The sequence below is a fragment of the Varanus komodoensis genome, unplaced genomic scaffold (genome assembly GCF_004798865.1).
Source record: "Varanus komodoensis strain SLA01 unplaced genomic scaffold, ASM479886v1 scaffold12, whole genome shotgun sequence".
Lineage (NCBI taxonomy): Eukaryota > Metazoa > Chordata > Lepidosauria > Squamata > Varanidae > Varanus > Varanus komodoensis.
Window position 1 is genome coordinate 7319385 of NW_025335349.1, and position 25255 is coordinate 7344639.

Below are 25255 nucleotides of genomic sequence, written 5' to 3' on the forward strand. Positions count from 1 at the left end.
GCTTCTGAATGAAATTTCAAAAGACCAACCTTCACAACTGTGGGCTTCTCTACATAAGTGTATAGAACCCAGCACCAGACTACCTTTGCTTTATAAAAAGCTGTGTAAATAGCAGAAAAATTCAGGAGACATCCTGGAGGATGACAATTTCATGTAAACCACTACAAACCCAAGTGTGAGGAATCACAGCTATACAATAAATGTATAGTACTCTAAGAGTGAACTCTAAGAGATATGGGAAAAATAACTTTTTCTGTGCTTGGATCAACTGTTGGGTCAATTGGTGTAACCAAAATCTTGGCTCTTGTTGACCTAAATGAAGACCTGGGTACTTGGTAGATCAAAGGAACATAAGAGGCTGCCTTATATTCCCAGGACACCAGCCCACCAATTCAGCTTTGTGTACACAGTCTGCCAGTGGAGTTTCAGGGTTTCAGGCAGAAATTTTTCAAATCACATCTGCAGTTGGGAACCCCTTGCATCAGCCAACAAGCTACCATCCTTCCCTACCACCCATGCAGGATGTTGCTAGTGCTCATCTTTTATCACTCTTTAATGAATCTCTACTCCATGGGCATCTGGTTGGCCACTTTGTGGACAGAATACTGGACAAGGTTGGCCTTTCATCTTCAGGTGCACCATGAATGCTAGTGTTGCCCATCAAAGTGGTAGAAAATGCTGGTGCTAACTCATGTGAAATTACTGTCATATGGAATCACTGTATCTATCAACAGTAAAAAAAATCAATGAATATATAAAATTGAGGTGGCTTTAAGTAAGCAATGAGCTCAGATAGTTCCTCAAGATATTTGATAGTGATGAGCATCAACATTTGGAAATGGTGTGTCAAACTTCCTTGAATTTTATGTTGGCAGCCTCCTACATAGCTCTGTTCTTAAGCTCTGTGTATCTATTGCATGTTTTTCCTTATAGTTGTGACTGAGTTATAAAACTGATGCCTCCCAACCGAAAAATGCCGTGCCTCCTATACACCTCGCCTCTGGAAGCATCTCTGATTTCCATTTGTGCTTCTTATTTCCCACATTTCCATCTTTCTCTAGTAGCAGTGTCCTCCACCCCAGCCTAGAGAAGATGTAGGGGGCAATCAATATTAGGGGCCCTGCACCTGCTCTAGAGTTTTAAAAGAAATTGGAAGGCATTGCTGTTGCACACAAGTTTCGGTGTTTTGGACCTGAGTATTGTGAGCTTCCCTCCAACATTCTCTTAAATATCAGTTGATTATCCTCCTTTCCAAGGAGTTGTATAGAAAGTGAACCTGGTTGATCGTTCCATCCAGACACTGCTTCATACCAAGTGCTCTTTGAAAACACAAGGTAGAAAGCCCATACTTTATTCTCTATCAAGAGGCACAATAGCATTTTCTTTGCTTTCTTTTGGAATATTTCAAAAGTTGTGTTATACACAGACCTTTGTCTAATGTTTGGTAAGTATTATAATGTATGCCAAGCGAAATAGGATTGGTATGCTATATTGATCTGAACCCACAGACATGGTGAATAAATAGATTCAGGAACCTATTCTAAAGAAGTCACCATTGTACTATAGCATAAGTTCATAACTGAACCTTAACAAAGAAATACAACTAATACAGATCCTCTATCCACTTATCTGGAAGTAAACCTAGTTTTACTCAACAAGACTTCTGAGTAGACATTTATAGGATTGATCTGTAATGTAAGAATCATATAGCAAATTATGAAGAGATGGGACTAATATTTCACAACATGATAGCTGGTATCTGGAGCATTGAAGTCATTATTCTTAAGTGTGCATTCAAAGAACAGTGAAGTATCAAGTGCAGTTTCTTTCAAAGCATATCGGCATTCCAGGTTTCCAATTGTTAACTGATCTTCCAAATGATTGAAATATGTCTTTCTGGACCATCACTTAGCAATTGAAGCTTTTGTGCAAGAACTGGGCTTGTTTGGCTTTGCTTCAATTCTAAATCAATATATTGAAAAAGAAAAGTGACTGCTGAGATTGCACTTGCGTTGTTTCAGGGGAAAGGGGGGTATCATATGGCTTTCAGCTGTGCTAAGAAATAGAATAGGATATATTTCCATTTTGTTCCCTGCCTGTTCGCTCAAAAACACCATAAATTAATTTATTTCTACTCTATAATTTCCCTGTCTAACACTCACTGGCAACTGCAAGTCAGCACCCTTCCAAACTCATTATCTTACCCTAAGCTAGTTTCAGCCCGAAAATTATCTGTCAAAAGGCAGCATGGCAATTTATAACTAGACAGTGTGTCCTATAAGCATGGTCTTCTTGCACTCTTTCCTTGAGAGCCAGGGTGGTGTAGTGGTTAAGAGTGTGAGACCGGGACTCAGGTGATCTGGGTTCTAGTCCCCACTGGTGACAGACTCTCATATCATCTTTGTCCCAGGATTGTTGTTGTGAGGATAAGATTGAGAGGATCAGGAGAATTATGTAAGCTGCCTTGCACGGGGTAAGAGAAAAAATAGATGTCTGCAAAAATATTAAAATGACCATTTTGCAACAGCTTTAACATGGGGGGCACCATTTTAATCACCTACATCTAAATTTGACAGAGGTCAAGTCCTTAGAAGAGCTGCTTGTTATCGTTCAAAAGTGCCTGCCATGGAGATCTATTGTTTCTACCCTGTAGACTTGTGCAAGAAGAGGATCTTGGGAGGGAAGGAGGGAGGGAGGGATGAAGCACTAGGGGGAAGGCTACAGGTAAATTTCTCTTCCAGAAGTTTTACTTTTTGGAGAAAACCAACTAGAGATTCCAGCACATTTTTCGTTTTTACATCACAGTTGATGATTAAAGTGTGCATCTTAAGGATTGGGCTGCCAAGTTGCATAGTTCATTTATTGTCTTCTGCTTGCAGATTACTCAATCCGACATACTTTTACAGATACTGTCAATACTACATGCCTTCCAGCCTAGAAATGCCTTGCCTCCTGTACATCTTGCCTCCTGAAACATCTCTTATTTCCATCCATGCTACTTATTTCCTACATTTCCATCTCGCATGCACAGCCAAACCATACCTTTGCCCCTTCTTCCTCCAGCACTCTCCCCATGTTGCTTGAGATATTGTTGATCTAATTTTGAAAGGACTGCTTTAATAAAAAGGCACCTTTCAGACTACTGGACCCCAGTTGTGCTGGTTCACATAATACTTGCTAAGCGGATGTAGAATGCTATGCAATGTGTAGTTCAGATGCTGGTGCTCATGTCACTTTAGAGAATGAGGAGAAGAATTAGTCCTGATACTCTGAATGTGGGAGATAAAGCTGTAAAAATGGGTTATCTTAAAGCACAAGGATAGACAGCACTAATTCTGAGTTGCAGTCAAGAGCAGGAATCCAGAATGTGGCACCCATTTTTCTTTTTTCATTTTCCCCATATTTGAAATACACATACATAGATTTGTATAAGATGCAGACAAACTTCTAGAAATTATTCATTGGCTTCAACAAAAGCAGACCAAGCAGACAAATAATTATCCATTTGAAGATGGCATCTATATGCCACCTTTTCATGTATCATGAGTTGTAATCCATTGTCATATAGAAAGTTAGTATTTTTCCTCCCTGTTGTATAATACTCATTTAGCTGTCAAAATGAAACAATTTCCCCTTCGATTTATTAATTTTCATGAAAGAGGGGAATAATTTATAAGCGTTAGACTGCTCCAATACAAAATGTGCGTATCGGAGTAATCATCTCCTCCCCAGAAGAACCAATTGCTGGACATTATCAAAATCTATGTTTAAAAGAAGCATTAGCTGCATTGTACCACCCTTATTATGGAGAAGAGAGTTTCTACTGAATAAGACACAGCCAAAGATCCATAGATGTGACAGATCGATATCAAATAGCAATCCACTGATAAGGTTTGTGGAGCGGACAATCCACTGTGGAGCAGCTCACAGCAGTTTCTCAAATTCCCAGATGTGCCCAAGGTTCCAAAAGTTTGGGGATCTGTCATCAAGGGGGGAGATGGCATTGCTGGAAACAGCCATGGCAGGAGTCGGCTCACAAAGCCCTGTGCAAACATGTCATCTGTCATTAATCAGACCTCTGAAAAGTAGGCGCACTTAAACTTAGAAAGGAACTTTACAGCACAATTTAAAGATTGTGAGCAGATATGTAGGACTAACCTTACAGGATTCTGTGTCTTGGCATTGTCAGTATATAATTTAAACCAGATCACCCAAACTACATGCTCAGCATTCCCATGTCAGGAATCTGTAGACTGGGTGAGTAAGCGTCATGGTAACTTATGACCTCTGCTCACATAGCAACGTAGCATCTGCATTTAATATGACTTTCATCATGGCTAATATTTTCTTTGTATCCAGCATCACACTTAACCAGAGCATAAGCACGCAAATCATTTTACTTTACAATAAAGGCATATACAAGCAAGCAAAAGAAGGATCTCAGACTACCATACTTGCCATTTTTATCAAGGAGTAAAATGTTTCAGCTCCTGCACTGTGCAAACAGTCTACCCTTATTTGTGCATTTTTGCAGCCAAGTAATGATTCTCTATGCCACATGTGGATAACCTGCAGCCCACAATGTGCCTGCAACCCCAGCCCATAGGTGGCTGGCCTATGGCCCCTGGGTTTCCAGCCAGTGGCACAGCAAAATTAAGCTTGCTGCCATTGAAATCAAGCCAACCACAGCTGCTCTAGCAGCTGTGCTCTCTAGGGTTGGCCCTCAGAGCATGTCTGCCATCTTTCGTATGAAAGATGACCATCAAGATTGATGGAGTGTACCATGATTGTCCAACTGATAAGCTTCTGAGAGCATAGGATGTTGCATGGGGAGAAGGGAAGTGTTAACCTCCATCCCCACCCTGCGAAGATCATCCAACATCTGCTAGGAAGCTTAACATTCAGGCTGATCATGAAAGTTCTAGCAGCAGGGTGTTCAATGGTTAGCCTCTGAGGACTTAAGAGACTGCAGCCGGCTACTGAGGAATCTCTTCACACTAGCATTTCAACTGTTTTCTAGCATTGGGGGTGGGATTTTCATGAGCATCAGGAAAGGGATCTTTGTGAGTCTGTCTGAATATTTGTTGTGAAAGGATGCATGAAGTGTGTGTGTTGTGTGTACTGCATGTATGTCTTCAGGAGCTAGGTGAGTTTGTGTGGCCCTGCACACTGCAGAACCTGGCCCTGGCCACTGGTGGAGCTTCAGAAAGATTCCCTGCCATCTACCTGAAGAGTCTCCCAGAATAGGGAAAAGTAATTAGATGCAAGAAAAATTTGTTCTTCTTGTTGTGAAAAAGAAAAGGGAAGACAGGAGAAAATAGACAGGATCCCAGGGAGTCAGAAGTCTGCCGAACTTTTAGTTGATGCATTCTTAGAATAGGTTCTATATCTTCTCAAAAGTTTTTAAACCTTGAATGTATTCCTTACAGGGTGGATCCAGTATTTCTGTCTTCCGTATATGGATATGTCTGCAGAATTCTTGACTTTCCACTAAATGCTTAGCTGTGAAAGCTGCACATAATAACCAGAGCTGTGGTGGTTTTGTGGTGGCCCACTTAGCTGTAATGCAGCTAAATATTAAATTCACAGCATTCAGTGAGCATGTGAAGTTCAGGGTGAAAATGAAGGGCCTATCCCTTCCAATCAAGGTAGAGCCTGCATTTCATGCCTTCTTACTTTGCAGTAGCCTTCCCTAGTATTGAACCATCCAGATATACTGGATTGGTATTGGGCCAATAGTCATGCTGGGTGGGAATGATGGGAGATGTAGTCCAACACATCTAGGGAACAGCAGGTTAAAACTGTTTTAGAGAAATTGCTGTACCAGCACATTTTTGACAACACAATAGTTTCTCTATGGACACATGGCAAGAAATACTGACCGATGTATGATACTGAATGTCGTTACATTTGCAATCTCTATTCTACACACCATTTCACTAAAATTACGGGCAAAATTGATGGGGTTTTCAGGACCATTTGAGTGGAGCTTGATCAGTTTGTAATTGCAATTTATATTCAGTCTTGCTGTGTAGCATTTTTATGACAACCCAACAGTGCACTTCTTCAGGGTAGCTTATTTTTCATGAATAAGCCACTCTGAGAACCCATAGCTTGTTTTATGGCTGTTCTTGCCCATGATTGGTTGCCATGTCATCTGAACCAGACAAGGCTGCTGGAACAGCTTCAGAACTGCACAGCAAGAGCAGCAAAACTCTCTGCTTTTGCCAAGTGACCAATGACTGCTCCCCCACAAATGCCAACATAGCACTTTATAAGAACTATCACTCAGTGCTGCAAATGTGCAATTGGGTCAATAATTTATTATCACTACTATTTTAGCCAGCTGTGCAAATGGACAACTGCACACTTACAGCTATCTGCTATATACAGTTTTGCCTGATCAATGTTCATGTCTGTTTCAGCTGTCCAAGGGAAAGGTGAAATGAAGTAGGTAGGTGACATATAGCTAATTTACACACAGTTGCCAGGGCCAATTGCCAAGGTGTCAACTGAAAAACACAAAGGGAGAAAAGTAGGTGTGCCAAAAGGTATGGCTCACTTAGCAGTGTAATTCTCTCCATTTCAAGTATTGGACTTGACAGTTCTCAGTCTCTTCAACTTCCCCACCCAACTGAGTAGCTCCTTTTCAGAGCACGCACTGTGTTGGCTACTGGAATTGGGGCATGGGCAAAAGGATCCATAACAGAAGCACCAGGGCCAGGGCAACAGAAGTTGAGGCAAGACAGAGTCTAAAGCCCAGTGGCAAGGTTCAAGGGCAAGTCCAAGTCATTGTCACAGGAGAGGCCATGGTCAGGAGCAAGAACTACATACCCAGGCAGGACAAGGGTACAGTCATGGACAAGCCAAGGAAGTCAAGCAAAGGTGCAGGTACCTTGAGACAGGATAACTGGGCAGGATGCACAGCAAAGCAAGATGCACAGCGTGGGCCATGCAAGACGCAGGAGCTGAACACAGTTCACAGGAAGACCTGCGTTGCTGAGGTAACACAGAAGATGAGATGCACAGCAAGGCAGGAACCAGATGCAGGAACAGACCCACAGCTACAGGAGAACCTGCCTAGCTGAGGCAGGAAAGCAAGGCAGGATCTGGCTCAGGCAAGGTGCAAGTACTAACAAAAAGATGGTGATGCTGAGACTACTTCTGGAGCAAAGAGCCTACTTTTATATAGTTCGTCCCCCAGAACTCCCAGCTGGCATTCATCAAAAAGTTTTGGGGATACCTTCCCCATCATTCTGGAGGCATTCAAAAGCACATCTGGACAGGTATCTGAATGGGATGGTGTAACTTAGTGTCCTGCAATAGCAGGAGGTTGAACCTGATGGCCTTCTGGCCCCTTCCAACTTTACTCCTCTGTGAGAAAGCTGTGAGAGCTCTATCAGTGTATGGGACTAATTCTCTGAATACGGATGTGAGTGGCCACCACTTGGAGCCCTAGAACAGCCCAGACCCTCAAGATCCCTGACAGATGCACACATTTCCCCTCCGCTGACTTTGCAGACCTTAAATTGGTCCAAATTTCCACTCCAGCTTTTAAATTTGTGTATATTTTTAGAGTGTTTTAGAGCTGTCAGGAGGAACAGTGGTGGATGGGGAGGAAGAAACTTTCTGACTGAACAAAGCCAAACGAGAGAAAGAGGGGCAAAAGCCATTCAGAGGAAGGAAGCAAAAGTAACCATGAAAACTGCTACTCTTAGCCTGATAACGTACCACTTATATCCCTAGCCCTAGTCTCTCCTCCTTGTAGAACTACAAAGATATCCTGCTGTGCACAGCTCTGAAGGACCAATCATACAGGTAATTTAATAGAAAATGCATTATTAATTACACCTATGGAACTCTGTAGGTGTACATTGAAAAGTACCATTAAAAAATTAAATAGCTAACTATCCAACCTGGTGAAAACTGGTCTCCACACACAGCCGTTCTTCCCATGGAAAAGTGGGCGAGAGGGAGCAAAGGTCTCCGCGTTGGTTAAAGCCACTCAGAGCAATACGAATGATGACAGTGCACAGCTCCTCCCCTGACAGCACTGCTGCAGGGCCAGCGCATCACCGGCTGCTCCAGCAACCCATGCTCTTGGACTATTCCATCCTTGTCTTTGGATTGTTATAGGTTGTCAATCAATAGAAAAGCATCAAGCATGAGATGGACAGCTTCCTCATTCTAAGTGGTACAAGCCCAGGTCAAGAGCAAGATAAACTATGTGAATCTCTGTATCTGACACACCAACATATCAAAAAAGATAATATTTCACTTCCTGAAAAAGAGTATGACTTTATGAATCAATCCCTCAATTCGCATTGATGTCTTATTCTATGATTGCTGGTGATTTGTTCCCCAACATTTTGATTATGATTTAAACTAATATTGACATTCAGAACCTGGCACCTGATTCATCTCCACTGGTGGCCTAAAAATCGACACTTGGGGGACAGAGAATGTATCTCCTGGGTTGCGTTTTAATTTTACTTGTAGAATTGTTTCCAAAGCAATACATATACCAAATCATTGTGCTCAAGATAGGAATGCTTTTCAAATAAGCATTTTCTTGCTAAAACTGATACGTAGTCAGAAATGCTTACTTGATACTTTGGCAAAACCGTGTGTGTGTGTGCGTGCACACATGCATGCATGCCTGGCAATAGACCTTCATATGTTGTAGCAGCATATTTTTAGTTTAAACTGTCTTTTATGCAAGGAAAGATAAAGTGTTGTTATAATCCTTTTTCAACTTATGCAAAAAGTACATTTTTTTCCCTCTTCTGGAACTTTTAATTATAGTATGAAAGCTTTGAATTGGATGTCTGCGAATTGACCAACTTAAAAAATTGCCAATGGAATACGTACATCCCCATTTTATCCTTTACCTTTAGATATTTAATTCACTATTTTTCTGTATCCATGTGCTAGTACTTATTTGTATTAATAAGAACTCCTGTATAAATTATCCTCAACATTTGTTAAAGGAACCTGCCAGTCTGTTTTCAAAAGTGTAGCATTTTTAGCCCAACTCCATACATGCAGCACTTGGCTCAGTGGATCCTGACTTTGTGTGTGTGTGTGTGTGTGTGTGTGTGTGTGATTGCACTCATGTGCAGACATCCCAGAAATGAGGGTGACAGATCAAACTAATCAGGATATGATGAATGTTGCCTACCTTTTACATACATTTTTACATCTGTCTATTTAATGAGCCAATAAGAAGATACAATATTTTTGACATGTGATTACCATAGTAGCCAGACTTGCATTAGAAAATAAAAATGTCTAAGCACTAATGAAAATTGATGCACTGATAGAATACCGAGCAGCCTTGCCTACCGCACCAGGCTTTTTCTTTATTTGTGTCATTGGGGGCACAATGTCAGGACTTACACCACTCTTAGGAGGGCTCTGCCTCCTCCTGTCCCCCACCCCCACCCCCTGTGTCCGTGTGTGGGTATGTGCTACAAGCATGTGTTCAAGGGTCAGCTTCATATAGCATATAGCAGAAATGTCTAATTACTTTTGGTAGAGTGCTGGACTTACATTTATTGAATATGGAACAATGATATTCTAAAACTAGAATCCAGTTGTGGTCCCCTGTTGTATGTGGATAAGGTACTGGTATGATCAAAGGTCTGGAAGACAAATCCGGGTTTCAGCCATAATCCCATTTAAGTCCTGTGCTCAACATACATGACTGAGTAGATACACAATCTTGGTTTGGTTTGAGTATAAATTTATGAATGTTACAGATTCCTTATCTGTTTTTATAATTTATTCTAGACTCTCACGCTATACCAATTTCACCAGCCTACAGAAGTACTAAGGTGAAAATTCATGATGCTGATTTGATCTTGATGCCCTTGCAGTTGGCTCTGCATCTTTCAGTTCTTGAATTTTAACATCTCAAGCATTTTACAGCAATACTGTGGGCACACTTTCATGTTCATATGAAGAGGGAACTTTGATGGGCAAAGTAATATTTTGAGTCATGACGTGGTGGAAAAGATTGGTGTTCTTATACTTGGCAGATGCTTTTAAAGCCATTAGACAATTTTGTAATATGGCTGGACCTGGGACTTACCATGCAAACATTATGCATAAAAGGAAACAAAACCCAGATCAACAGGTTCATTCTGTGGATCGACGGGATTATGTCTATGCTGATAATGACATGCTCAGATGGGGAAACATTAAAATGTCCTTTTTAAAATGACCTTTCACATATCTGTCATCAAAACAAGTGAATGAAAATCAATTTTACTAACCCATTGTTGTTGTTGCCTTTCCCTGTGGAAATCATATTAAACGTATGTATGCTGGGTGTTTATATTTGCTATCTGCAGAATTCCTGAGTTTAAGAATGCTGTTAAGGTATTCAACTGATGAACACCTGTTGAGGTGTTCAACTAATGGATTTGTTTTCAAATGGCTTGACTCAACTGCTGATTGGATTCAAGGGAACCTTTGCCAGAATGGAAGACATCCGCATCCCTTGATCCCTTCGCACACACTGAGACAACGGCTACCTGTGTGCAACATGTCTGTCTGCTCTTTCTGTGAGTGAGGAACAGAAAGGGATGCAGAGCAGAGGGTGTGATTCCTGTGCATCTGAGGAGCCTACAAAAAGCCTGTGCGGTGCCCTGGATAGTGTCGACATGAGTCGAGAATCACACCTGAAGTGTTCTTCTGTATGGACTTGGGATAGTTCCTGTCTCTCTAGCATACCTCACAAAGTGTCTGTGAGGGTCAAATGGGTTAATTCCAGAGAGTCCCATCCTCCATTTTGCCCTTTTGGTTTTCACAGGATGCCTTCTGCTTGCGTCACAGCAACTAAAAGGCCGAGTCATCACCAGGGGCCCATTGGGTGGCTTGCTGGAGGGCTGTCAGCTGCAGCTGCTGCTGAGTGCTGCTAAGTGGCCTGGAGGAGGGAAAGGTAGCACAATGGAGACTTAGCTCAGCACCATGCAGGTTTGGGCCTGCTGCACACCAGCCACTCCGCCCTGTGCCTGATAGTTCCTATGCTGCTGCTTTGCAGCAGTAGCGGCAAACAGCAGCGCTTGGTGGCAGAGGCTGCTAGTCCTTCAGCAAACCACCTTAGGAGTTGCCACCAAGAAACATAGCTCTGACTGCCCAGCTGGGTGCTTAGGAAAGAATGTTGGCCGAGTTCCCTATCTTCCAGAAACCTTTTCTTCTCGGTTTCCACAGGGGAATCCTGAACCTCAACCATGGAATCTCTGTATGCTGCAAAGATTTACACAGCATACCGTCTTGATGCAGGGCACTGATTAGACCTGCTGAACTTCACCACAAAATGGAGAGAGCTTCTTATATCACACCCAGCACTTCTCTGTGGCTGCACATTACAGGAAGGGTCTGTAGTGCAGAGCAGGTTCTTGCACACAGAAGGGCCCATGCTCAATCTGTGACATCTTCAGGTAGCGCTGGGGAAGAATCCTACCTGAAACTGTGGACAGCCATTGCTGCTGGCCAATATTGGGCCACATGGCCGATGGTCTGGCCCACGAAAGGGTAACATTCTGTGCTCCTGAGATCCGCAGTGTTGAGCAAGCTATCTTTCAGGGAAGCGTCTCCACCACTGCTGAACTTTCCACTGAGGAGATGGAAGCAGCAGTATTCCAGATTTACCGGTATTCAGCTTGAAAAGTGTTGATCTATTTTATGACTCAGCACAGAAGATTATGGTGGCAAGACAACTCTTTGAAAACTAACCCTGGTCTTGCCATTACTTTCAGTGGATGGAGCATCACACAAATGCTATATGCACCTCTTATAAACTGTGTACACGCAGACTGTGCACGGTTGGCTGCTCTGACAAGTCCAGCGTGGGATCTACAATCTTTATAACAGCATGTGCAGCTGTGAAAAGAGTGAGCCATGGATTGTTGCGTGCACTCTCACATAGACACTTCAGTAGAATAAATAAGCCAGCAAGATGGACCAAAAAACACACATCTTGAGGAAGATCAAGACAGTTAGTAGCACAATAGCACTAGTGTTTGCTTGCTCTTAAATGGGGCAGAGAAGTGAATGGGAGAATGGGATCACCATTCTTCAGAGTGGCCGGCATGCACAGAGCCTCCTATGCATGTCAGCTTGGAAGTAAGTGCTATTATCTTCAGTGGAACTTGCTGCCAGTTAATTATGTATAGGGTTGCAGTTTTTGTCCAGCCATGTGAATGATCAATAATATTTTTAGATTTGAATTCCCTGTCAATTCTCCATCATTCACACCACCATCATCGTTATTATTGCTATTCTTTCTGCTTTCTTTTAGAGACGGGCAACAAGAAACTAAAAAGCACGATACAGAGGAGCACAGAAACGGGTATGGCAGCAGAAATGAGGAGCCGTATGGTCCGGCAACCAAGTCGCGAATCAACTGATGGAAGCATCAACAGTTACAGTTCAGAGGGGAAGTAAGTGCCAACTCCTGTAGCTGGGCCCTTTCCATTTGCTGGGCAAATGGGCGGTGGGGAAGGGGGCTCTACTGACTCCAGGGCTACTGGGGCAGCCCAGAGCTCAGTGGCTGAGCAGTCCCACTCTGGATGCTGCTTTCTGTTCTCACTGCAGCTGGGTTGGAGTGCGGAGATGACCCAGCTGTGAGGTTGCACGGTGGATAAGCACTTTTTGAGAAGGGAGGAGAGGGAGATAAAGGTAGCAGCAATTAAGTCTATGCAACTTAGAGAGAAAAGAGCAGACCAAATGCCAAGAGCCCTAACCTAAGAGCCCTGCCAACATATTCCAGAGAAATGGATTGCGAGGCGTGTGGGAGGGGACTGTGAAGAAACTGTGTTTTGCGTATGTGTTGGGGCAATCGCTTTGGATTCTCCTGATATTAAAAAAAAAAAAAAAAACGGAGCCCTGGAAAGCCTTGGCTGACACAGAGTTCAAGAAAAGGCCTGGTTGAAGGAATAGAATTTGAGCAGAAATTGCCATTTTGAAATGTTAGCATTTATGATATGATAAGAAAGTTAACATATTCATGAGGGCTTTTTTTTTGGAGGAGGGAGAATCATATAATGTCAGGTGCCATAATTTTGTCTTAAACCCCTGAATGCTCAGGGTTTTTGCTGGAGTTTTCAGGGCTACACTGAGGCACATATTTGGCAAAAGTTGAACTTCTGTATGGAGCAGTCACTAGCAAGCTGAATCTGATTCAGGATCAGGACAGCAATCCTCATGAAGACAAAACCTTCATTAAGCTGTATGATATGTTGAATGATTCTTCATCTGTGAATGTCTTTTGAGATTTTAGCAAAGTTATACCTGTAATTAGTCCAGTTTGAAGAAATCATCCAGAATCATCTGTAACATCTATGAAAATAATATTCAAATTATGCCAGTTATATTAAGCCACTTTGAGTGCCAAATTTGGTAGAAAGATGAGGTAAAAATAGATGAATAATAAAGTGATTAATTGGGCAGAAAAATGGCAGTGGTGCTCAGCATCACATCTGTTTCATGTTCAAGCCTCAAGTGTGTATCAGTACAGAACAAAGCAAGGACATGGACCAGCAAGCAACTTGTCTGTTTAAAAAAGCAATTACTGCAGTGCTGCCCCAGAGGGACAGGGTGGCCCAACCTGACGATGCCACACATATTTGGTGGCCCCCTTTCCCAAACAAGTGGCTGGCCTTTCCTGCAGGGTGGCTGGCTCTAGCCTGAGGCGGTGGGGTGGCCACATCAGATTGTGGCTTGTCATGAAAGGGCAGAAAATTTCAGTGAACATTTTCCCATTGTGCTTTTGCTGCCAAAGGTAAAGAGGCACTTGTGAGCTTTTCTGCTCATGTGCCAGAATAGCCCACCTGGCCTGGAACTTAGTGCGCTTCGAGGGAGGGGTGGGGTGCCCTTGCTGGCTGCCCCCTTCAGCTCCTGGGCCAACCTTGCCTTGCTTCGTCCTCTCAGAACTGCAGCACTCAAAGTATTCATGAAGTGTGTTCAATCGCATGGGGATGTCGCTCCCAATGTGGGAAATCTCCGCCACTTACTGCAGGTTAGAGGCAGACTGTATCGCATACTAGACAATACATTCCGGTATTTTTCAACTTCATAATGAAAGACTGCACTTTACTGGCACTCTCTCCAAGCATTGCTTAAATCAGTGAAGACACAATGATGGATCTGCTATGGAATGAAGGCATATTATTCCATCCACTGTAGAACAAAGGTATAGTTTTGGATCTGTTAAGGAACAATGCATGTTTCTTCATTTTGTATACTTTTCGTGCCTGTGTAATTGGGAACACAAGAGCTTTCTGAAAGAATAATAAACCACTAAGAACCCTTTCTGTTTTGCTCTGTTTGTTTTACTACAGTCTAATATTTCCTGGAGTTCGACTGGGGGCTGACAGTCAGTTTAGTGATTTCCTCGATGGGCTTGGACCTGCCCAACTTGTAGGACGACAGACCTTAGCAACTCCTGCCATGGGTAAGAGTAGAGTTCTTTTTGTTGACCAGACATATAAGGCCCTGATCGTGATTCTGCAGCATGGTACTGTTCTTGCCCATCCTCATTCACATGCTCCCATGATGACAAACATGGACATTTACCAGAGGTGTGGTGTGCACACTATAGATTTATGTAGTAAGCTGTAACAAAATGAGCAACAACTACTTCTAAAATGGGAAAATCAGCTCTAATATGAAGAGACTTTAAACAGCCATTAAAATCCAAAAGCAAAGGCACCCCCTGGCTCAGGAGTGAGGAGCCTCTTTCAGCACAAAGACCTAATGCAATTCTGCAGAAATTCGGGGGGTGGGGAGTAGAGGCACATTTCAGTGAAGGGTGGGGACAGAAGCAAAAGCAGCAGGGACAAAATGCATCCTCATGTACTCCGTTCAACACTGAGATCCAGCTCTGTGAGCCTGCTCTAATCCAGGTCACAGGACTGCAGCTAGGGAAGTAAACCATGCTGGATTTTCATCCCACGATGTGCACTAGTCACACGCTGGAGGAACCAACCTCCTTCACATTGCATGCTCAGTGCTGCATGCAGTCCAAGCCACGGTTGCTTGTTGCTGTAGGCTCTCATGACACAACAAGCCACACTGCTAAGGGTAACTATGCTAACCATACTGGCATGTGGCAGCACACCCAGAGCGGTTAAGAAGCCTCTGTGGGTGGTTAACCACCCTGCGATTGTGCAAATCAGACCCACCGCGGCGGGGTGGTGCCCACGAGGAGCATGGCATTCTCAGTAGTGATGGCAAAGTCATGAATGGCACCTGAGGGAGACCCAGGCAGCCCCAACATTGAGATTCTATCATGCAAAACCTGGCTTTGCAAACCTGGCTTTTTTGGAATCAGCTGGGGTTTATATTTACCATATTTTTGCAGTAGGGGTTATAATTTCTGTGGCTACTGTTATTATGTTGGGTTATTCAATTCTGTTTTATGATGACTGACTTTCACTCAGTTGCTTTGTGGTCTGATGTTTATGAGTTGTAAGCCACTTTGAGTTAATTGGAAGCATTTAATCTGTGGTAACAGATCCTTCAGAAGGTTCCAGATGTAGTCCTTGGCATCTCCAGGAAGGCCTGGAAAAGACACTAGTATGAAACCTTGCTGAGCTGCTGCCAGTAATAAAAAATGAAGTTTGTTATAATTTCACCTCTTCATTTTCTACTGTATATTTGCAGAGACTTAAAAAGAGAAGCACCACATGGTAAAGTAATGCAGTCTCTGTTTCTTAAAAACTAAACAGCCATTGTTCCAGAGATCAGCAGCTGAGAAATCAGGGTAGTGGCTGAATTGTCCCAAGATGCTTCCATGTAGGGCATCAGTTCCATGAAGCATAGTGTATTGATGTCCTTGAACTTTTGGCCCTGGAGAATGAGCTAATTCCATGACAGCAGCCTTTAGATGTTTTATTTGAACCAATATTGCTGTCTTGAGTTCCCTTTAAGTTTCTGCCTGTATGCCAGATTGCTTAACCACTCTGGGCTTCACAATTTTCTTCTTCATCTCCTGTTTTATCTTACTGATTTAGAACATTTTTATCCCATCTGTTCATAAAAGTTAGGCAATTGACAACACACTTTAAAAACACACAGCTTGGGCCAAGTGTTCCCCTTCTGTTCATGGAAGATTGGGGCTCCTTTAGACCAGAGATGTGGAACTTGTGCTCTTCCAGATACTTCGTCTGGGACTCCCATCAGTGCTAGCTGGCACAGCCAACGGTGAAAGATGGTGTATGGACATAGGTTGCCCACTTCTGCTTTAGACAGTCCGGTGCATTACTTCAATTGCAACCCATGCTATCAACATGAAACTATATAACTTGTTATAAATTCATAGAAAACAGTTAAGATCATGTCTAAAATCACTGATCTGTAGACAATGCATTTCGACATTCAGTTCCTAAATGGCTTTGGGGAAATAAAAAAGAAGAAAAGTAGACTTGCTGAATGACATTTTATTTCCACCTATCGCTGCCTTTAATTCTTCATCGTGGTCTCCGTGCATCACACATTATGGGTGCACCACCTGCTCAGTGCCTGTTGTCAAGAAGATTTAATAGCTTTAAAGGTTTTTGGCAGGAACTCCACACTTCCTGCCCCATAGTATAAATGGTCGGAGTGCCCGCCCTTTCCCCAGTCTGCTTGCGGCTGCCGTTCGCCATGCCTCAGGCCTTTTTTGCTCTCCACTTGAACTTCTTGATCGTAATCTCTTAAATCTTGTCGCTTTCTATTATTTGTCCACTTCACAACTTACAGTCTTTATTCCAGTTCGCCCCTTACCGAACCCCTACCCTTAATTTTCTTGTTCTCTCCCCTCCCCCTTAACCCTCTCCAAATACACACACACTCCCTTCTATTGTCCTTCTCTTCCACAAACTCGCTCCGTTTGCTGGTCTCCTCTATTTCTTCCTCAGTGGCATAGCGGGCGGCCTTCTGTAAGTGCTCTCAGTGTGGAGCCAAGATGTCTCCCACTGCCCCTCACGATCTGTGTCTTCTGTGCCTTAGAGAAGGGCACAGGACTGATAAATGCAGCCACTGCCAATCGTTCACCAGGCAGGCTCACAAAAACCGTGAGAATAGGCTGCAAAAAATGTTATGGGACCAAGCACTGGTCACCATGAAGCAGGTCTCAGCTGAGACCAGCTCTTCTGCAGCTTCTGGAATGTTGAAATCCATCCCTGCTCGTCCATCTGAAGGGAGTCCTGTTGGCAAGGCTGGAAAGCACTCCTCCACTTCTCCTTCCCACAAGCATAAGGAGAAAAGGAAGCATGCCAGGTTCGAGGATTAATCGAAGCCTAAGCATCCTAAGGAGGACAGACCTGACAAATCGGAGCGCTGGCATAAAAAACATAACAAGGTGCCTTGCTTGGAGCCGAATGCCACACCAATCTCGGTCCCAATCTCAGTTTCAGCCGAAACTCCAAGCCACCAGTCTACTATGCAGGTGACCCTTCCATCGTCACCTCTGCGGATTACAACTTCGCCGCACTCCAGTCCCAATCCTCTGGTGAGAAGTTCTATCTCTGATGGAGAAATCCATGAATCTCCCCCCCAGATGGGACCAGAACGTCCACCTGCAAGATCGCCGACTCCTATGCTCATGGCTCAGTCATCTCCAGAGGGATCTCTGAGGGCACCTCAACACCCGTCATTCCTCTTACCACCCCAGCTTTCTGCATCACAACCTTCATGGTACTGGGTTCCCCTGCCGTACGGGGAATCCAATCCTGACTGCTCTGACCGGCCTTATCCATGGGATTACTATCCCCCATATGGATACTGCCCATGGCCACCAATGCATCCCCATCATTGCACCCCTCACTCGGTGTCGAGGGACGCCCTGTCAACTTCTGCTGCAGCACTCACCCGTCCACCAACGTCTCCTGATGGGTCCTCATACAGTCCGCCTTACATCTCGGATTTGGACTCGGAGGATTCCCAACAAGCCTCCACATCTCCTGATGCTGTCATTTCCACCCAAGGTCCTGGATCTCCTGGAGACTCGCAGGGCACCTTCTCTGAGCTACTCTCCCGGATGACCAAATCACTGGAGATAGACATACAACAGTGAATAGATTCCTACCAGGACAACATTTACGACATCGTTCATAAAGAGGACTCATCATCTATTGCTCTGCCTTTCACCACCACTCTTCAGCAGGTGATGACTGATACTTGGCAGCTTCTGAACCACCCACATCCCACCTCCAGGCAGCTGGAGGGAATGTACAAGGTTCAGGAGCAAGACATTCTGTTCCTCCTCAAACACCTTCAGCCAAATTCGATGGTTATCGAATCCTCCCAAGGAAGACAAAGCAAAGAACACTCAAAACCCCGGCTGATAAGGAGGGCAGAAAGATTGACATGATGCCTCACCACATCTATGCCACAATGGGACTCAGTCTTCAGGTCTCCAACTACAAGGCCACCACGGCCCGTTATCAATTCTTTCTCTGGCAGAAGATTGAGTCCCTTGCTGCATTCCTCCTGGACCAGCAAAGGGAGCTGGCCTGCCGTTTCATCGGGGAGGCAATGCAGCTTTCCAGGTAGCAGCTGAACACGGCGGGACATCATGTCAATTGATTCAACTACCTGGAATTGCTGGAAGTCTTCAAAGCACTACATTCCTTCCAAACCATCCTACAAGATCACACGGTCCAGATAGCATTGGACAATGTTATGACCATCTTTTACATATACAAACAGGAAAGTATGAAGTCGGTACCATTGGCACACTTTGCCCTTCGCATGTGGAACTGGTGCATGGCTCACAGGATTACTCCTCAAGCTATCCATCTCACAGACACCCACAACAAGGAAGCCGACTCCCTCAGCAAACACATGTCAATGATGCATGAGTGGGAACTGGATTGACAAGTTTGTCCACATCTGTTTCAACTCTGGGGGACACCAGACATAGACTTGTTTGTGACTCACGACAGCTCTGTCTGCAGGACATACTGCTCCCGAGTGGGCATTGGCCTGGATTTGATCAGGGGTGCACTCATGGTCTTATAGGAGAACAAATTCTTCTACACATTCCCACCGATACAGCTAATAACAAGGACCACAGCCAAAATCTGACAAGAGAATTCACAGAATTCTCATCACCCCTTGGTGGCCCTGTCAGTCCTGGTTCCCCTCTCTTCTCTAACTGGCACACAACAAATTTCTTCGCCTACCTTAAGTTCCTCATCTTCTCACTCAGGAATACAGTGCCTTACAACATCCAGACCTCCACTCTCTAAATCCCATTGCTTGGCTCGTCCATTCACTGTTTCTCTTGCATCAATACCGACAGTTCTTTGGATTCGATGTATGCACCTTCTTCAGGATTGACACCTACTTCTACAACTGTATGGGCAGCATCAGAGCTTTCCACACCAATATTGCCCCCAGTATCAACATCGTTACCAACATCATCCTCGTACCCGACCAACTTTCACCCTGACATACAGTTTATTCTCTAGTCTGCACTACAACTGACCACACGGCACTCCTATAGTGCCAAATGGAAGTGATTCACCTCCTTTGCTGCCGCCAACCGATTTCTACCCCAATCTGCTGCCATCGAGAACATCCTACAATTTCTACTATTGTTGCACCATGGGGGTCTTAAACCTTCTTCCATTAAGGTGTATATTGCAGCTATCTCGCATCATCGAGGATGCATTGGAGGTTCGTCTGTATTCTTGCATTATCTTTGCATCGATTTCTATGTGGATTACAAAACCTTCAGCCACCAATCTGATCAGTAGTCCTGACGTGGAGCCTCTCTGTCATTCTGCAGCCTCTCATGAAGCCTCCATTTGAACCATTAGCAACAACTGATCTCCGCCTTCTGTCTTGGAAAACAGCTTTCTTAGAGCCAATGAACTGTGTGCCCTTCGTGTCAACCCTCCATACCTCAACTTCCACACGGAGAAAGTGGTCCTGCACACCGATCCAACCTTTCTGCCAAGGTTGCAACTCCTTTTCACTTGAATCAGGACATTGTGCTACTGGCTTATTTTCCCACTCCGTCAACACCAACTGTGCACTCCCTACATAGCCTGGGTGTCCGGCATTGTTTAGCCTTTTATTGACCCCGAACTGAGTCATTTAGAAAAACCAAATGACTCTTTGTCAAATACTCAAAACACGACAAAGGAACTCCTGTTAGCACCCAGAGACTTTCGAAATGAATCATTGAGGTGATTGGCTTGGCTTACCGCCTTTCAAAAATGGACTTAACTATTACTCCTAAAGAACACTTCACAACAGCTGTTGCTGCTTCTTCTGCCTCATGTGGGCATCCCCTTGCAAGATATCTGCAAACTGGCCCCATGGTCTACTCTGTGCACCTTCACTAAGCACTACTGCTCGGATGTCAAGGCCAGACAGGACTGCTCCTTCGGCCACGCTGTCCTCTCCACAGTTTTCCAGTGACAACACTGTCCCACCTCCAGGTGTGGTAAGCTTGTTAATCACCCATAATGTGTGATGCACAGAGACCACGATGAAGAAAAGCAGGTTGCTTACCTGTAACTGTTGTTCTTCAAGTGGTCATCCGTGCATTCACACAACTCGCCCACCAACCACACTCGGTATGTGTACACATACACACACACACACATTTATGAATATGTGAACTTATATAGATATGTATCCTTTTTCCTTTTATGAGCCGGATTCAATACTGGCTGTCTCCATTTGGAGATGAACGGATGGTCTTCAGCTGACTGGGGAAAGGGTGGGCACTCCGACCATTCATACTACGGGGGCGGGGGGTGCAGAGTTCCCGCCAAAAACTATTACAGCTACTAAATCTTCCCAGCAGCAGGCACTGCCCAGGCGCATCACCCATAATGTGTAAATGCATGGATGACCACTCAAAGATGACAGTTACAGGTAAGCAACTTGCCTTTTTTTAATAGTCTCGGGGCAGATTTTAACCTAGAAAACTGACAGAGGCATTTTCCCTTAAAAAGAGACATTTTAGAAGACTTCTATTATACCTGAGACAAGAATCGTTTTTCTAAATGGAAACAAGTGTGCTGTGGTGCCCCCTGCTGATGCCTGTTACACAGCAAATATTAGATTTAAATAAACACCATGTGCACTCCTAGCACATGGTTGAGGGAATTTCCCCGTGGATTGGCTTTGGCTGGGGGGCCTCCATGTCTGAAGCAGCATGTTGCCTTTTCAGAAAAGACCTGGCTGATATCTCTGACCTTGATGCTGCAGCTCTCCCTGGCCCTTGACGTCCTGTCCTGTCCTGAAACCAGACATACTGGGATTTCTTTCTTGCAAGTGGAACTCAGTTGCAAAATAATGCAAGAACACTCCCAGCTGCCTGCTGCCAAATACAGATCCAGAAGGCCAAACATCAGACGCCTCCCATGGCCAGCTGTGTAATTCATGTTTTGAAATCTACAAGTTTATTTCACGGGGATCTGTTGTTAGAAAAAGCTAGGAACACAGTCTTAAATATTTTTTGTTTGAAGGGAACTCTAATGAACTCACTAGACTAACTTCCAAGTGATAAAAAAAGAACTAGATCAAGCTGGAGGTCACAGGCAAGCAGGTCGAGTCCCTATGTAAACATCCCTAGGCCGCCTTTTAGGGTAAGGCCCTCCCGGGGAAGCTGGCCTCAAAAGCGTGCGATGCAGCACGGCAGTGGCAAGCATAGCCTGCCTGCCACCATGACCTGTGCACAAGTGGGGCTTTCCTTGCTTCGCACGCTGCAGCCAGGGCAGGCTCTCGGAGTGTCTACTGGTAAACAGCCCTGGCCTCAGCATCTGGCAGGGGGCGACAAATGGGCGGCCCGCCACGGCTGACGCCAGCCTCGTCATCCAATCTTTTTAGCGTATTTGCGATGATCGTGCCCTATGAAGAGCACTGCCGGGGCAGGCTGCTGCTGTTGCCCCTTGCTCCATGATTGCCAGTGTCTTTGAGCCTGCCCACCAGGAACTCGGCCTCGCCCGGTGCTTCCTCTCGCGGCATTGGGCTGGGGGAAGGCCAGGGGGCTGTGCCACCAAGCGCGTGGGCCCTCTTGGCTGCCCAGCTCATCTCCCAAAGGTTCTGGCGGTTTGTCGAAATGTAAGAGCAGCTCTCCTCGTAAGAAGCTTTTGCCCAGAAAGCACGGCTGGGACTGCTCTGCTTAGAGCCCTCTCAGTTCAGAGCCAAACTATGCACATCGCATTGCGTTACTTATGTAGCACTTGACTGTGTTTTCCTTTGGTGTAAGAGCTCATGGCCACAATCTGGACAGGGACCAGTGTGCACCTGGATGGAAAGATGACACCTGCCCATGTTGCTTTTTGAAATCCTGAAAGGCCTGGGGGTAGCAAAAGAGAAGGGCCTTCCTTCTTTGCCTTGGGGATCACGATCTAAGTGCAGGCTCAAGTGTTGCACTAGGCAACACCAACCCTAGTCCTCAGCTACTTGCCATGCAAGTGACGTACTGTGCCATTTGGCTCTCAAGAATTTAAATCCAAGGGGACTGAGCAGAAGCTGCTCTGTGAAGCTCTGATATTGCCCAACTCCCCTTGGGGTCTTTGAGAGCCAAAGATTAAACATGTCTGTGCTTTTCTAGTTAGCTAAGCCAGCTATCTTTAGAACCAGGACCTTCATTATTCCTTTTACAGTTTCTGATTATTCCAATGTATTTGCTTGATATTTATTTGTTGATTTATATCTGATTATTACATGCAATAACAACCTATATTTGGAGTTGTTGAATTATGCAAATATAAGCAAACAGTACTAGGAGTTAACTTTGGATTGTTAACAATAAACAACCTACAAGGAAAGTTCATAGTTTATTGTTAGATTGTAAACTTAGGGTGGTTTAAACCATGGACAGACTTTACATGAGAACCCAGATCTTTGGTCTGCTGATAGCTTGCTCCACCAGGCAACAGAGGTGGCAGGCAAGAGCAGTGCAAAATGCCCAAATGCCAGTATTACAGTGCTCCAAAGGCGTTTGCAATACAGAGAAAGAACAGCCAAACTCAACATGAACCAAACAGCCTAAGAATTCACCAAAAAATCAGCAGTTTTTCAAATGTCTGGCAGCCAAAGCATGGGTTAGTTCAAGGTAAGGCAAGAACCCATGGCTTAATGAAGTCATGAGTTGTTGACATATGTGAACTATTCTAAACAGCATCCCATAAAAGGTGGATAGTGTTGCTGAGTTAAAATGCAGTAAGTATTTCCAAAATAAAGATTTAAAAAGCAAACCGATGGTGCAGGAATTCTGGGATGATTAATTAATTAATAACCAGCAAAATTCAGGGAAATCCATAAAACTATTGGATCTTGTTGCAAAAATATCTATGATCGTTGTTGTGCTGATTAAAAGGATAATCATGCCACCTTGTTCTATTTTAGGTGATATTCAGATTGGAATGGTGGATAAGAAAGGCCAGTTAGAAGTAGAAGTCATTAGAGCCCGAGGCCTAACACAGAAGCCTGGTTCTAAATCTACTCCAGGTAAGGAAAGTCTGCCGGGTGAAGCACAGGAAAATGTGTAATGTGATGAGGTTCAGTACATTTCTCCAGTTCGTTGTGATGCTGCAGCTTTGATGCCAGAAGCGTCTCCAGTCTTTTAACTGTATTTGCCTTTCTTATCTTACAAGCAATTAATTACTGCCCTTTCTCTCTTCTTGAGTTGGGCATCACTGAAGGTGCATCTGCCCTTAGCGACGCACTGCCAGTTCTCATTTCCTGGAAATTAAAGTAGATGCAGTAGGGTAGGAGGACACCACTCTACTGTAGACTCCACATCTTACGTTCAAGAAAGCAATGGCTAGATCCACTTAGAAGGCACATGGCTTGGAAGATGTGCCTGGTACTCCGGTCCTGCAAAGACAACTCTGAGAAGAATGGAGTTTTACCCCAAATGGCTGCATCCTCACAAGCCAAACACTGTGGTTTGTTCTGCCACAATCTCAAACTGACTGGAAATGTTTAGCGTGGCCTCCTTGATACTTACGGTGCATGGCAAAAAGATGAAAACATCAAATGGCCTTAAATGTATTCTGGGCGTGAGTGCAGGAGTATGTGGCAACATACTTTTGATATGTTTATCTGTTTTGCTACATGTCCCAAGCATGAAGTAGGCTATGCACTTAATAAATATAAATTGTGCTGAAAAGAATATCACGTTTCCATTTTTTGAAGCATCTAAGGCTGCAATGCTTTAGTCTACCTCATTGAACTCAATGGTTCATACTTCTGAGTAGGAAGTTTAGGATTGTACTATAAAACAGATAATAGAATAGACTCCAAAGGGTTATGGCTGAAATTTAGAAAGACTTTTACTTTGCAGTGTGGGCACCATAAAGGGTTTTAAATTGCATGACTAAGAAGTATGCAGGACAAAAGGAAAGGAAACCAGTGACAAATCTGATGAACGCTAAACAACCCAGTTCTTTAGTGACACACTAACACTTAAGTCAGTAAATTGTAATTTGTAGCTCAAAAATTCATTAACATAATCACTGGTATAATGAAAATCACCATTTCCAGATAGCTCTGCAGTGAGCAGAATAGTTTACCACCTGCATTATTTTTTGCTTAATGTACATTCATAAGAAGACCTCCTTCCTAAGCTTTCCATCCATTTATTGTCACATTTTTATCAAGCTTAAAAAAATACTGCACAATTAAAGCAATTAGCAGTAGGCAACTTGTGCCAATCTACATTCTGGCTTTCAGAAAATGTACATAGCCCATCAATCTTATATAAATCTCTTTCAAATAAGGGAGTCATTCATTTATGACTTAAGGACTGATACAAGTTATAATTCACAGCTCCGTATGTCAAAGTGTACCTGCTGGAAAATGGAGCTTGTATAGCCAAGAAGAAGACAAGGATTGCCCGGAAAACCCTTGATCCTTTATACCAGCAGACACTGGTTTTTGATGAAAGTCCACATGGGAAAGTTCTTCAGGTCAGTAATTATTTTTTAGTAAATACTTCGCTAATTACTTAGCAATTCATTCAGTAATTATTTCATGGTTTGGTAGTTTCTGGTATTAAAGCAGCTGAAATCCTGTCGAGGCTCTGGTTGAACTGTGGAATGGGGAGATGACCAGGGCTGTAGACACAATCGCTCCTAAGCGCCCTCTCCCACCGGGCAGAGCCCGCTCTTCCCCTTGGTATACTCCTGAATTGAGGGCGATGAAGCAGGTTGGGAGATGGCTAGAGCGTAGGTGGAGGAAATCACTGATGAATCTGACCGAACACACTTGAGAGCCCACTATCGGGCCTATG

At 44.0% G+C, this 25255-nt stretch overlaps 1 protein-coding gene across 18 annotated transcripts in view; it reads left to right on the forward strand.

Moving 5' to 3' along the window:
- The window catches only part of RIMS1 (regulating synaptic membrane exocytosis 1), a 146135-nt gene that overhangs the window by 118091 nt on the left and 2789 nt on the right, over positions 1 to 25255 (forward strand). For all 18 annotated transcript variants that reach the window (XM_044421657.1, XM_044421656.1, XM_044421661.1 and 15 more), the window contains 4 exons: positions 12308 to 12449; positions 14349 to 14461; positions 23368 to 23469; positions 24793 to 24932. In XM_044421657.1, coding sequence (XP_044277592.1) covers positions 12308 to 12449; positions 14349 to 14461; positions 23368 to 23469; positions 24793 to 24932 — 497 coding nt within the window. The remainder of the gene's footprint in view (positions 1 to 12307; positions 12450 to 14348; positions 14462 to 23367; positions 23470 to 24792; positions 24933 to 25255) is intronic.